The sequence below is a fragment of the Oncorhynchus mykiss genome, chromosome 32 (assembly GCF_013265735.2).
Source record: "Oncorhynchus mykiss isolate Arlee chromosome 32, USDA_OmykA_1.1, whole genome shotgun sequence".
In the NCBI taxonomy this organism is placed as follows: domain Eukaryota; kingdom Metazoa; phylum Chordata; class Actinopteri; order Salmoniformes; family Salmonidae; genus Oncorhynchus; species Oncorhynchus mykiss.
In genome coordinates, this window is record NC_050572.1 from 11916802 (window position 1) to 11931122 (window position 14321).

At 46.3% G+C, this 14321-nt stretch overlaps 1 protein-coding gene across 2 annotated transcripts; it reads right to left on the minus strand.

The window, feature by feature from the left end:
- Window positions 1-166: 166 nt before the first annotated feature.
- Window positions 167-13091, minus strand: LOC110487933 (stathmin-2). 2 transcript variants are annotated; one of them, XM_036970795.1, is made up of 5 exons: window positions 12665-13091; window positions 1981-2076; window positions 1624-1799; window positions 1125-1316; window positions 167-877 (listed from the first exon to the last, which is right to left on the minus strand). In XM_036970795.1, the coding sequence occupies exons 1-5, from the start codon at window positions 12681-12683 to the stop codon at window positions 818-820; spliced, it is 543 nt and encodes a 180-aa protein (XP_036826690.1). In that variant the 5' UTR covers window positions 12684-13091; the 3' UTR covers window positions 167-817. The 2 variants fall into 2 exon arrangements, with proteins under 2 accessions (XP_036826690.1, XP_021415524.1); XM_021559849.2 differs by having other exon boundaries at window positions 1624-1802.
- Window positions 13092-14321: the final 1230 nt, after the last annotated feature.

Here is a 14321-nt window from a genome sequence, read left to right on the forward strand (position 1 = left end):
ATTTTTTAGCAAGCTCCTCTTAAACAACATGTCGTGTTTGCCAAATTCCTCAGTCTGTGTATGCGTGTGCGCTTGCATGTGTGTGAATGAACTAATCTATGCAAGAGAGTGGGAGAACAGACAGACAGACAGGAGAGAATCGGCTCATAAAAGCTATAGTATTCTCCTGATGTCTAGCTAGTCTCTCTCCTGGAAGTCAATGAGCAGCCTGTATTATCATCATCCCCACACTGACTGACTGACTGACTGACTGACTGACTGACTGACACAGAAACAAACATGGTCAGAAAATAACCAGCGCAAACGCACGTCGGCTAGCTGGCGAACTCACAACAACACAGAAGCCTTATAGTACGAGAGAAACTGCAAACGATTTTTGTTTGAGAAAAAAATAAAATAAAAGTACATCCATAGATAGAGAAAATGCTAAAATGGCACACTGCAATACTTCTGCTGTACTATCCTACTGTATATAACAAAAACATAAGTATTTACAAAAAACAATACCCACTATAACTTGGTTGGCTTTTCATCTTTTCTTTTTTCAGCATTTGAAATCGAGCAAAAACATTATTTATTAGGGAGGGGGGGGGTGACATTTTGGTCGTTTTTTTTGCAATCCCCCCATTTGCTAATGCTGTTGGTGTGGGGTGCCGGTGGGTCCTCCACCTCACTCTGGGGGGGGTCTTCTGACGCTGGGGGTGCTGTAGAAGTGGGGTTGTCAGGGGAGTCCCTTGGGAGGGGGCGGAGGAGTACAGGGTACAGGAGGGTGGCTGTAGGGGGGGGGGTACGATGGTTTGTGGCGCCCCACGCCTGCTCACGCTGTCAGCTCTTCCCTCAGCTCTTTGTTCCTGCGCACCACCTGGGCATGCCTCTCCTGAGGACAACACAGAGAGAGACCTCTCAATACTGACCCGACCCTGAGACTCTCTGGTTCAAGTCTGTCAATTTACGCTTCCCTTTCAGCTGACATATTCAACTACAATGGCCAGTGTTTCATCCGTGAATGATGCTCGAAGCACCTACCCAAAAATATCAAAGCCTTCTACCTTGCACACCCCTTGTCCATTCCCCTGGTCTTGCTGTCTCCACCTACCCTCTTTCCCACCAAACTCTATTCTCACCTTCTCCTGCAGGCGCTCCATGATGGAGGCCAGGTAGGCCTGGCGGTTCTCCTTGATCTGCTCCATCTTCATGGTCAGCTTCTCCTCTGCCATCTTGCTGAAGTTGCTGTTCTCCTCCATGGCCTTCATCACCACGTCTCTCTCGTGCTCCCGCTTTTCTGCCAGGGCCCTGAGAACCTGGGCCTCCTGGGACTGAAGCGGTGATAGAATAGAATAGAGTAGAATATAATCGGGAAAAAAGTAGAATAGAACAGAATAGAGTAGAATGCAGGATAATCCAAGATACAAGGTGGGAACGAGAGGGTAATAATTTGTTTTAGTGTCATTCCTTTGCCTGATGAATTTGATCGTTGCTTAGTGAGTAAGTAAGTATAACAGTCAAAGTCTAAGCCAAGCCAACGTATAGGCTAAGAAGGATAGGACAAAGTGTCATATGCTAGCATGATTCAGTGTGATACAGTGACGGAATTAAGTTGTCCGCTTATGCTAACGGACTCACTCTCCTCCGGTCCTCAGCGGCCTCCAGCTTCTTCTGGATGTCCTCCAGAGAGACCTCCCTCTTAGGGGGCGAGGTGACACAGTGGGCTGCGTCTGACACCGGAGAGGGGGGCTTCAGGATCACCTCGAAGGCCTGGCCAGAGGCACGCTTGTTGATGGGCTTCACCTCCATGCCTGCTACTAGAAGAAGGGGACGGACAGAGGAAAACCACAGAGGGAAACTCTAAATCCTGCCTTTGTAGTGATAATATTACCGCAAATCAAACTTTCACTTTTGTTTTTAATTGCCTCTTGGTTGCCTTTGCTGTAAGTTGAAAAAAAAAAACATTTTAAAAAGTCAGGTGACATTTGTGTTTACCTTGGAACTCTCCCACCAGGTTCTTGCGTGTCTCTGGGTACAGGCAGGAGCAGAGGAGAGACAGGACAGACATCTCCTTCATCTTCTCTTTGTACGCTGTGGAAAACACACACACGCACACACACACACAGACAGACAGTTATCCTACTTTCTCCTCCTCATAAATTATCATATCACATTGCATCGCCATCTTTAGATGTTTAGGAAAATAAATATTCAGTAAATCCTTAAAAATAAAAGAACGCATGATCATCAAAGGTGGTCTAGTCTGGTGAGAAGAATCAGCTTGAGGTTTCTAAGCCCCATTTCATTGGGCTTTGTTTGTGCAGACTGTGAAGGGAAGTGGGATGTGTGTGTGTGTGTGTGTGTGTGTGTGTGTGTGTGTGTGTGTGTGTGTGTGTGTGTGTGTGTGTGTGTGTGTGTGTGTGTGTGTGTGTGTGTGTGTGTGTGTGCTGTGTCCTCCTATGCTCTGATCTCCACAGCGGTCGACCATCTGCCCACAGGATTCATTCTCCACAGCAGTCGACCACCTCCCCACAGGATTCATTCTCCACAGCGGTCGACCACCTCCACACAAGATTCATTCTCCACAGCGGTCGACCACCTCCCCACAGGATTCATTCATCATCAGCTATGCATTTCATGTTAGCCTATTACTTATTCACTTAGCTTGCAGAGTCTGTCGCTAACACTGGTAACATCCAACAGCTATTTAACAGTAGGGATAGCACCTGCAGGCACACTGATTATGGCTGATGTTGCTGAAAGCTACTTGCCTGTTCCAGAATCCAAATTGAATTGTTCTGCCATCATTACTTTTTTTTAAATCATTTATTTTTGCATTTTCCAATTAAGAACATTCAAAACAAAAGTGAGAAGATATTAGACAACATTAGGACTAAGTGACAGTAACAGACAAGTGTAACAACAAAAAAATAATAATAATAATTATATATTCAAACATACAATAAATAAGTCATAATAAAGAGTAAAATAAAAAATAATAATAATGAGACATTGGATCATATGGTCACCTGCCGTAGGCTACATATTATACATTACGTGTGAAACCTTATTTAAGGATTATAAAGAGATTTAATCAATGTGATGTGGGGAGATTCTCCATATAGTCAATAAAAGGTTGTCAAATTCTGTAAAATGTCTTTAACTCATTCCTCAAGCAGTAAGTGATTTTCTCCAGTGGGATACAACTATTAACTTCTGATAGCCAAATTGCAACTGGCAGGGAGGAATCCAATTTCCATTTCAAGGCAATACATTTCTTGGCAATCGCAAGCAATATTTCTGTTAGCTTTATAGTATGGCTTTGCCTAAGATTGGTGTTAGTAAAGTTACCCAGTAGACAGACCTCCGAGTCTAAAGGGAATGCAACCCTGTGAATTGAGGATATGGTATCGCATACCCCCTGACAGAAACCGTGTAGTTTTGAACACTGCCAAGTGGAATGGAGGAATGTTCCTTCATCTGAGCCACATCTAAAACATAGAGAGGAGATATCAGGGTTGAACTTGTGCAGTCGAGATGAGGTGATATAGAGCTGATAGAGGAAATTAAACTGGATCAGTCTGTATCTGGAGTTCAATGTGGATGTAACATCATCCCTGCAAAGGTCACTCCATAGTGCCTCATCAAGATCAATACCCAGATCTTTTTCCCATCTAAGTCGGGGTTTATCTAGCTCAGGCAGTGCTAGTCCTGACATAAGAGCATCGTTTACACGGGAAATGGTCTTGAACAGTGGTTGGTGTGCATGGCAGAGTTGTTCAATAGGTGACATCTTAGGTAGGTTCCATAGTCCCTTGAGAGTCACCCTAATAAAGTTTCGTAGTTGTAGGTAGCTAAAGAAGTCCCTGTTAGGTGAGTGGTATTTCTGTTTCAGCTGATCAAAAGACATGAGAACTCCCTCCTCATAACAAGGTTCCAGAAGAGGGATTCCCTTATCAGACCATGGTCTTAAGTTACTATTCAGGAAAAACATAGGAATCAATCTATTGTTCCATAAAGGGGTTTTAGGGGAAAGGAATCCCCCTCGTCCGAACAGCTCATACAGTTTGCACCATGCCAGGACAGAATGTATGATTAAAGGGTTGTCTGTGATGGTTTTCATAAATTTTCTGTCATATTTTTAAAACAATTCTGCCCCAGTGGCATCATTTACCTCAAGCTTTTCAATGTTCAACCATGAGGGAGAGGGACCATTGTCAAACCTCTGAGCCAGAAACCTAGACTGTGCAGTCCAATAGTACATTCTAAAATTGGGGAGGTTTAAGCCCCCTTGACCGTAATCAAGGGTCAGTTTATCCAGGCCATCCCTAGGGGTTTTGCCGTGCCAGATAAACCGTCTGGTCAGTTTGTCGAGAGAGGAAAAGAATGCTGCGGGAACAGGGATAGGGAGAGATTGAAACAGATATAGAAATCTGGGCAGGACATTCATTTGAATTACATTGATTCTACCCAGTAGAGTGAGAGGTAAGTCCATCCATTTACAAAGGTCACCCTCCAACTTTTGCAACAAACTTGCCAGATTGAGTTTATAGAGGTTGGTCAGATTATCATCCACCATTATGCGCAAATATGTGAAGCCCATAGGCGACCATCTAAAAGGAAACTTGTGCTTGATGGTGTGATGGTCAAAGACAGACAACGGTAAATTGACCTTATATCCAGAGAAAGAACTATAACACTGTAGTAGGATCTGTAAGTGAGAGAGAGAATGTTCTGGGTTTGTTAGAAATAAGATAAGGTTGTCCGCAAAGAGTGATAGTTTATGGGTATGGGGGCCCACCTCAAAGCCATGTATGTCAGGGCACGTTCTAATGGCCTCAGCCAACAGTTTGATGGCGAGGGCAAAGAGGTGGGGGCTAATTGGGCAACCTTGTCTCTTCCCCCTATAGAGAAAGGAAGAGGAGGAAGTAATCCCATTGGTAGCAATCCTAGCTTTAGGAGATTTGTAGAGTGATTTTATCAAGTTTACAAACACGTTACCTAAACCGAACTTTTCCAAGACGCGAAAGAGGTATGGCCCTTCAACCCTATCAAAGACCTTTTCAGCGTCGAGGGAGACTGCGACACTAGGTATTTTGTTTTTGTTAGCAAGGTGAATTATATCAAAGAACCTTCTGAGATTATTGGAGGACAATCTATTAATTATGAAGCCAGTCTGATCTGGGTTGACCAACAGGGGAAGACATGACTCCAGTCTCTTAGATAGCATCTTGGTGACCAGTTTACAATCGGTGTTAAGGAGAGAGATTGGTTTGTAGGAGGCGCACTTTAGCGGGTTTTTTCCTTTCTTGTGGATTACAGTAATCACCGCTTGAGAGAAAGACTCTGGAAAGCAGTTGTCTTCCCTGGCTTTTTTAAGTACCTCCATAAGGTAGGGGACCAACAGTGCCATCATGACTGTTAAGTGAATCAACAGTGATTCCAGGTTAGAATGTTACAGAGCTGTACTGGCACCCAAAGTGGGATGTGAACCTACTGTAGCATCCCATCAGGGAGCCGGTAGAAAGAAGACATCTACTCCATCATATTGTCCTGCCACAGACAGTCTGGCTATGTCCTCTACCTCTCCTGGCTGCTGTTTATAGTGTACAGTACAGTGTCTGAAGGCACAGTGTGCCGTCTGGGCACCTCGACGTGCCAAGTAGAACCCAGTTGATATGATCACACGCTGTGGGCTGCAGGGCTGAAATGTGCTACATTGACCCCCTGACTGATGTCCCTGGCTGGAAGTCAACACTGAGAAAAGTAAAGCTCTTAGATTTACAGTTCGACATGGAGGAGAGAAGTGTAGCTAGTGCCCATGGACGTTCTGCTGTTACACACCCGGCAAAACCATCTCCCTGTCTCTATCTGTCTGTTCGAATGAAGTGTATTCCAGCACCTACAGCAGTGGTGCTGCACCACCAGACTACCCCTCTCCTCTCCCTGTCTCTATCTGTCTGCCACAACAGCCAGCTCTCAGCCTGGCAGACGCCACAGTGCATCAGATGAACTCTCACATGTTAGCGTTATCTCTCTGACTCTCCAATGGGCTTGTTAACCCCTCCTAGAAGAGAGGGAAGAGAATGAGAGGAGAGAGCAGAGAGGAGGACTGGGTTAGCTCTCTATGATAGGTGTGTTAACAACTCCTTTCCAGAAGATGTGGAGGAGAAAAGGGGGACTGGGTTAAGCCCTCCCATAGAGGAGAAAAGGGGGACTGGGTTAACTCCTCCCATAGAGGAGAAAAAGAAAGGGGAAAAGGGGGACTGGGTTAAGCCCTCCCATAGAGGAGAAAAGGGGGACTGGGTTAAGCCCTCCCATAGAGGAGAAAAGGGGGACTGGGTTAACTCCTCCCATAGAGGAGAAAAAGAAAGGGGAAAAGGGGGACTGGGTTAAGCCCTCCCATAGAGGAGAAAAAGAAAGGGGAAAAGGGGGACTGGGTTAAGCCCTCCCATAGAGGAGAAAAAGAAAGGGGAAAAGGGGGACTGGGTTAAGCCCTCCCATAGAGGAGAAAAGGGGGACTGGGTTAAGCCCTCCCATAGAGGAGAAAAAGAAAGGGGAAAAGGGGGACTGGGTTAAGCCCTCCCATAGAGGAGAAAAGGGGGACTGGGTTAAGCCCTCCCATAGAGGAGAAAAGGGGGACTGGGTTAACTCCTCCCATAGAGGAGAAAAAGAAAGGGGAAAAGGGGGACTGGGTTAACTCCTCCCATAGAGGAGAAAAAGAAAGGGGAAAAGGGGGACTGGGTTAAGCCCTCCCATAGAGGAGAAAAGGGGGACTGGGTTAAGCCCTCCCATAGAGGAGAAAAGGGGGACTGGGTTAACTCCTCCCATAGAGGAGAAAAAGAAAGGGGAAAAGGGGGACTGGGTTAACTCCTCCCATAGAGGAGAAAAAGAAAGGGGAAAAGGGGGACTGGGTTAACTCCTCCCATAGAGGAGAAAAAGAAAGGGGAAAAGGGGGACTGGGTTAAGCCCTCCCATAGAGGAGAAAAGGGGGACTGGGTTAAGCCCTCCCATAGAGGAGAAAAGGGGGACTGGGTTAAGCCCTCCCATAAAGGAGAAAAAGAAAGGGGAAAAGGGGGACTGGGTTAAGCCCTCCCATAGAGGAGAAAAAGAAAGGAGAAAAGGGGGACTGGGTTAAGCCCTCCCATAAAGGAGAAAAAGAAAGGAGAAAAGGGGGACTGGGTTAACCCCTCCCATAGAGGAGAAAAGGGGGACTAGGTTAACCCCTCCCATAGAGGAGAAAAGGGGGACTGGGTTAACCCCTCCCATAGAGGAGAAAAGGGGGACTGGGTTAACCCCTCCCATAGAGTAGAAAGGGGGGACTGGGTTAACCCCTCCCATAGAGTAGAAAAGGGGGACTGGGTTAACCCCTCCCATAGAGTAGAAAAGGGGGACTGGGTTAACCCCTCCCATAGAGGAGAAAAGTGGGACTGGGTTAAGCCCTCCCATAGAGGAGAAAAAGAAAGGGGAAAAGGGGGATATGAAGAGGAAGAGGCTGATTTGGGCTGGCTAACTCCCACAGGTGATTGAGGGTCCTCAGGGAAGGCAAATGGAGGCTGCTGTGTTCAGTGGAGCGGTGGAGGGGATTTTAAGTTGTAATTACCGGACAAGACCATCTCTACTGGTGGGTGGTGGAAGTGTGTGTAGGCGTGTGTGTGTGCGCATCTGTGCTTAAGTGTGTGTGTGTGTGTGTGTGTGTGTGTGTGTGTGTGTGTGTGTGTGTGTGTGTGTGTGTGTGTGTGTGTGTGTGTGCATACAAGTGCATGCATGTGTGTGGTGTGAGTAGATTCACACACACACACACCACACTAACAGACCTGTGCGTGCCTGGGAACCACAGGCAGCAGCCATATTCCCTTCAGGACGACTCAGCTTGTCAGTGATGTCAGTGATGTGAACAATTGGCGGTTCAGTGGAGCAGATCATGCAGGTTAAGTGCTTATTGAGCAGGTCAGAAGATAACTGCGGCTGGTAGCTGTCAGCCTGTTCTTGCCCTGGCCAGCTGTGTGTTTTGGTGTTTAGGGAATGTTGTCAACAGATTTATACTGGAAAATATATGTATATTAAAGTCATTTGTTCAACGGTTTGACCCAATTCTAAACAACATGTTATTCTATTAGGGTGCACTAAAAACACACAATTCTACTGTGCGAAGAGAAATCATTTAGTCATCTTTTCAGCAAGTTTTACACTGAGCATCCTCTTCCATTCCCATGGAGATCTCCTCCTCACCACGGAAACAGAGGCAGTTAGTGTGCTTCCTGCTGTAATCCTTTAGCATGAGACCACAGATAATCAATAACCCCTCCGGTCCTGTGCTGTTGTTCCCCCTGTCCCTCCACCCCAACCCGAAAGTGTCCTGTTGTCCCCTGTCCCTCCACCCCAACTCAATACTGTCCTGTTGTCCCCTGTCCCTCCACCCCAACCCAATACTGTCCTGTTGTCCCCTGTCCCTCCACCCCAACCCGAAAGTGTCCTGTTGTCCCCTGTCCCTCCACCCCAACTCAATACTGTCCTGTTGTCCCCTGTCCCTCCACCCCAACTCAATACTGTCCTGTTGTCCCCTGTCCCTCCACCCCAACTCAATACTGTCCTGTTGTCCCCTGTCCCTCCACCCCAACTCAATACTGTCCTGTTGTCCCCTGTCCCTCCACCCCAACCCAATACTGTCCTGTTGTCCCCTGTCCCTCCACCCCAACCCAATACTGTCCTGTTGTCCCCTGTCCCTCCCTCCACCCCAACTCAATACTGTCCTGTTGTCCCCTGTCCCTCCACCCCAACCCAATACTGTCCTGTTGTCCCCTGTCCCCTGTCCCTCCACCCCAACTCAATACTGTCCTGTTGTCCCCTGTCCCTCCACCCAATACTGTCCTGTTGTCCCCTGTCCCTCCCTCCACCCCAACTCAATACTGTCCTGTTGTCCCCTGTCCCTCCACCCCAACTCAATACTGTCCTGTTGTCCCCTGTCCCTCCCTCCACCCCAACTCAATACTGTCCTGTTGTCCCCTGTCCCTCCACCCCAACTCAATACTGTCCTGTTGTCCCCTGTCCCTCCACCCCAACCCAATACTGTCCTGTTGTCCCCTGTCCCTCCACCCCAACCCAATACTGTCCTGTTGTCCCCTGTCCCTCCCTCCACCCCAACTCAATACTGTCCTGTTGTCCCCTGTCCCTCCACCCCAACCCAATACTCTCCTGTTGTCCCCTGTCCCTCCCTCCACCCCAACCCAATACTGTCCTGTTGTTCCCGTCCTGCCAACCCAACCCAATACTGTCCTGTTGTTCCCGTCAATACTGGGGCCTTGCAGGTTTCCAGAGCCCAATAAGCCCAAACAGCAGCCTGAGTGTGTTTGTGTGTGCGTGTGCATGTGTGTGCGTGTGTATGTGTATACGTGTGTCTGTGTGTGTGTGTTTGTGTGTGTGCATGAGTGTGTGTCCATTTGCATGAGTGTCTGTGTGTGTGTGTGTGTGTGTGTGTGTGTGTGTGTGTGTGTGTGTGTGTGTGTGTGTGTGTGTGTGTGTGTGTGTGTGTGTGTGTGTGTGTGTGTGTGTGTGTGTGTGTGTGCGTGCGTTACTCCTCAATATAATCAGTAGTGTAATTACAGCATTCATGAGGGGTTAGAGTGAAAATGGGTTACTGAGTGGGATGGTAGGTGGAGAATATTACCAACAAGGGAGGTTTCAGACATTAGTATGGATTGTAGAACACTGAAATGCAGACAAGAGGCGGTTTCTATGTTTCATACCACACCCAAAGACTAATGTTCCCTTTTGGTGTTATGTCATAGACCTGGACATATATTAAGGTATAATGACTAGTTTAACTAAGGTGCATTCATCAGGTTCCTAACAATAGCCTCTCCTCTCTGGCTGGGATATTGGATTTCATCTTTTGCTTCAGTCGTATACATTTTCTTCTCCAACTATCGATTGGTCTTGAGAAGTGATGAATACAGCTCTATGGCAACAACAGGCACAAGAATGAATCTGGCATAACTGGTTCAGGGATGCACTCAGTGACACTGCAGAGGCTGTGCATGACGAACTCTGGGTGGCGTCATTCTCCCAGAAAGCTTTGGCCCCTGAACACAAAGACTGGAGAGGAGAAATCTGGTGGCCACACCTAACTAATGGGCTTGCCTGAGAGATCAGACCGTAGGCTGTACCCTACACATACAACCTAATAATCAGGATCTGAGAAAATGTATTAAATCCCTATAATATATATTATAAATGAATGAGGATCTGTTATGTTAATGGATGTGTTATGTTAACAGATCTGAGGATCTGTATGTTAATGGAGGTGTTATGTTAACAGATCTGAGGATCTGTATGTTAATGGATGTGTTATGTTAACAGATCTGAGGATCTGTATGTTAATGTAAGCATGTTTGATGTCAATAGACAAATCAGAAGCCAAGTGAGCCGAGAACATGACTTTTGGCTTGTGGTCAATAGGCCTGCAGCTATATGCAATTGGGAGAAGGCTATCTGTCTATCTGTCTATCTGTCTGCCTGCCTGCCTGTCTGTCTGTCTATCTGTCTATCTGTCTGTCTGCCTGCCTGTCTGTCTGTCTATCTGTCTATCTGTCTTCCTGTCTGCCTGCCTGCCTGTCTGTCTTCCTGTCTATCTGTCTATCTGTCTTCCTGTCTGCCTGCCTGCCTGTCTGTCTTCCTGTCTATCTGTCTATCTGTCTTCCTGTCTGCCTGCCTGCCTGTCTGTCTTCCTGTCTATCTGTCTATCTGTCTGCCTGCCTGCCTGCCTGTCTGTCTATCTGTCTTTCTGTCTATCTGTCTATCTGCCTGTCTGTCTTCCTGTCTGTCTGCATGTCTATCTGTCTTCCTGCCTGTCTGTCTTCCTGTCTGTCTGTCTGTCTTCCTGTCTGTCTGCATGTCTATCTGTCTTCCTGCCTGTCTGTCTTCCTGTCTGCCTGCATGTCTATCTGTCTTCCTGCCTATCTGTCTTCCTGTCTGTCTGTCTGTCTTCCTGTCTGCCTGCATGTCAATCTGTCTTCCTGCCTATCTGTCTTCCTGTCTATCTGTCTTCCTGTCTTCCTGTCTGCCTGCATGTCAATCTGTCTTCCTGCCTATCTGTCTTCATGTCTATCTGTCTTCCTGCATATCTGTCTTCCTGCCTATCTGTCTTCCTGCCTATCTGTCTTCATGTCTGTCTGTCTGTCTTCCTGTCTTCCTGCATGTCAATCTGTCTTCCTGCCTGTCTGTCTTCCTGTCTGTCTGTTTGCTTGCCCCCCTGCAAAAAGTGCATTGATCTCAGACTGTACATATTCTCATATTAATGTCCATTTCTATTCCAGTCATTGTTATTTATTTGGTACACAACCAACCCACAGCTGATCCTGCCTGCCGACCTACCTGCCCTTGCACCCACTGACAACGGCTCTGACGATGATGTACCCCGGGGTGTTTGGCCCACCCCACTCGCCCTGTGTAGGTCTACAACTCAATAATAAATAAAAACATAACAGCGACGCGGCCAGGCCGGGTCATGATGAACAAGCCCGCTGCTGATGCAGACAGACTTCAGGACCTGACACACTTCCATTTATTGCTGTCTGTCTGCCGGCGCATCACAGACATATTCATCCAGAATAAAAGTAAACGCTTGACAGTCACCATAGAGACGGGCCTCACTCAAAAGGGCCCTAAATGCGCACGAATGTGCTCCATTACGCATTACCGAATCTTGGATAGGCTTTTACACTTTAAACTCGAACATGTCTTTAAACATTTATTGTGACTGACGCAGCAATATAGTAGATGCACATACTGTATAGGCAAATCAAGCCCAGCCCATGCAATAAAAATGATATCAAGACCAGGCATGATATTGCTGGAATATGATGCCACTTTTCAACTTCCATCCATTAATTTCCATTGCAATTCGTAATTCTTCACCTGACAGCTTTAGCATGGATATAAAGTGCACGAACAAAGATGAATTTATTCTCAACATTTCCTCTCATCATTCAAATGGATTGAGCATAACATTCTAATAAACGCTAGTCCAGTCTCTATAATAGGATTTGTAACGGGTTAGATTAATTTAGAACCTCGAAGAGCTGCTCTGCGCTCATGATGAGAGGGAGAGAGACCGGGATGTTGGGTGCGGTCGCTCTGTCTGCATTATGTTACTGTATGAGCATGTGTCGGGGGCTAGAGCGGCAGGTGCGGCATCCAACATCCATCCATGGATTCCCTATCGCGTTCGAATAACCTATCGCTAATGTGCCATTGGATTTCTTCAATCTAGGCTATTTATTCGCTTTATGCACACTGTAACATTGGAGATTGAATCTATATATAATACTATATTATTGGGCTAGGCTAATTAATCATAAAGTGTAGCCCACAATCATCATCCAACCCTGTTGATATAGGAATAAAACAAAAACGAATGCATGCAGTTCAGGCTCAAGGAAGACAAAAGCAAGATGATTGCACCACTCACAAGTAGAAAACAAGAATATTGTTTGACATGCGACAGACTTTGACCGCTCCCCTGATTCAATGCTTGGCAGTCTTTTGTGCCAAGGTGTCGCCGCTGTTATCTCACACAGGCAGCATCCTCACACACAGTCAAGCAAAACCACCAAAACCACCACGGCTATCAACCCGTCCCAAAAACACAGACCCAAATAACGGTAAACCGTTAGCTTACCAATTGCTGTTTTAGCCATGTCTGTCAGTTTGTGCGGCGTTGGTGGTGAAAGAAGTGGGCTAGGCTACTGGAGGGAGCCTGCGTCGCAGTTTCTGGTCGATGCGCGGAGAGAACAGGGAGCACTGCTGTAAGGCACTGAGTCAGCAAGAACACTGCGCGAGACAGCAAAGGGGGGTCGTGAATTACGAGCATCTACGTGCTCAAGCAGATTGGCTACCGTGGTCCCTTGACGCGCATCCCCAAAGCGCTTTTCCCTCTAATGTCCCTTTGTATTGGAGTGTTCAGTCACCCCTATTAAAGGAGACGGGGTGGCTGTTGCCCCTCTGTTGTTTTTAGGGTGACGCCCGCGAAAAAGGCTTGGCAGAGCTGAACCGCTCCTAATGGCTCTTGTCCATGGTGCTGAAAAGGCATCAGGGAGACAGGCAGGCTAATAATAGGCTCGACTTAATGGAAATAAAAGTTGAAAGTAAAATTAAACATAATTTGACCACAATCTATAAGGCTAATGTTCCGTGCGTGACCTGACCACAAAGTAACAAATAGGACTGCAGTGAAATCTTAAAATGTATGTATCAATGCAGACAAATACCCTCTCTAGTCTATAGCATATTTCATTTGTATACAATTATTTATTTAAATGGTAAAGCACTAAATGGCCTTTTACTTAAAAGTAACACGTCTTATTCATACGTTTGCATGATAAAAGGCTGGCTGAAAATATAGCCTATCCAAAATGTAAACCTGAAAAGGTATCTGCAAAAAATCTTACTGTGAATGCTCTCTCTACAATGTTCCCTCTCCAACCAGTAGATGGCAGTAGTTACATTACTAGTTCCCAGATCTTCTTTGCTCGAATTTCAGCCATCGACCAGAGTGAGTTATTAGACAAATAAACCGTTATAATGAATGGGTACACTCTATTTCATGTGTGATCACATGGGATCACATTCATTTCACATAAGACATTAGTGTGACTTTTCCAAATATTAAAAAAGTATTTTATGAAAAAGTGTTGGTATTCCCATTAAAGAGGCTATGGCACTACTATCTCAAGTTAATAATCAACAAAATAACAAGAAAGACCCAGCCACATCACACCCAAGAGTGAACCAGTATCTGGGCAAAGGCTCATCATATTCTCCTTTGCCCAGATACTGGTTCAACCCAAGAGGTACTGATTAACCATAATGTGCCTCTTTAGGACTGTCTGAATGAGCATCACACACTCATTTAGGGGAACTGAAGTATATGCACTTCACAGTTCACACACTCTGGTCTCATACCTCATCATCAACCAGTGAGATTGTGAACTAAACTTTTGAAATGGCAATTTTCAGGAGTGTTCACAGGCACACAGGTTTCCCCTTCTCACAGAAAAGGGAATCAATGAGCTAAGGTTCCCTTGTTAGATGGTTGAATATATGGGGAATTCTGGGAATTCTGCTCGCGTTGACATCAGCAAACTGCTCGTCCACACAACGCCCTACACGTGTCTGTGGTTGTGAGGCCGGTTGGACGTACTGCCAAATTCTCTAAAATGATGTTAGAGGCGGCTTATGGTAGAGAAATTAACAAACAATTCTCTGGCAACAGTTCTGGTGGACATTGCTGCAGTCAAGCATGAACATTTCATGCTCCCTCAAAACTTGAGCCATCT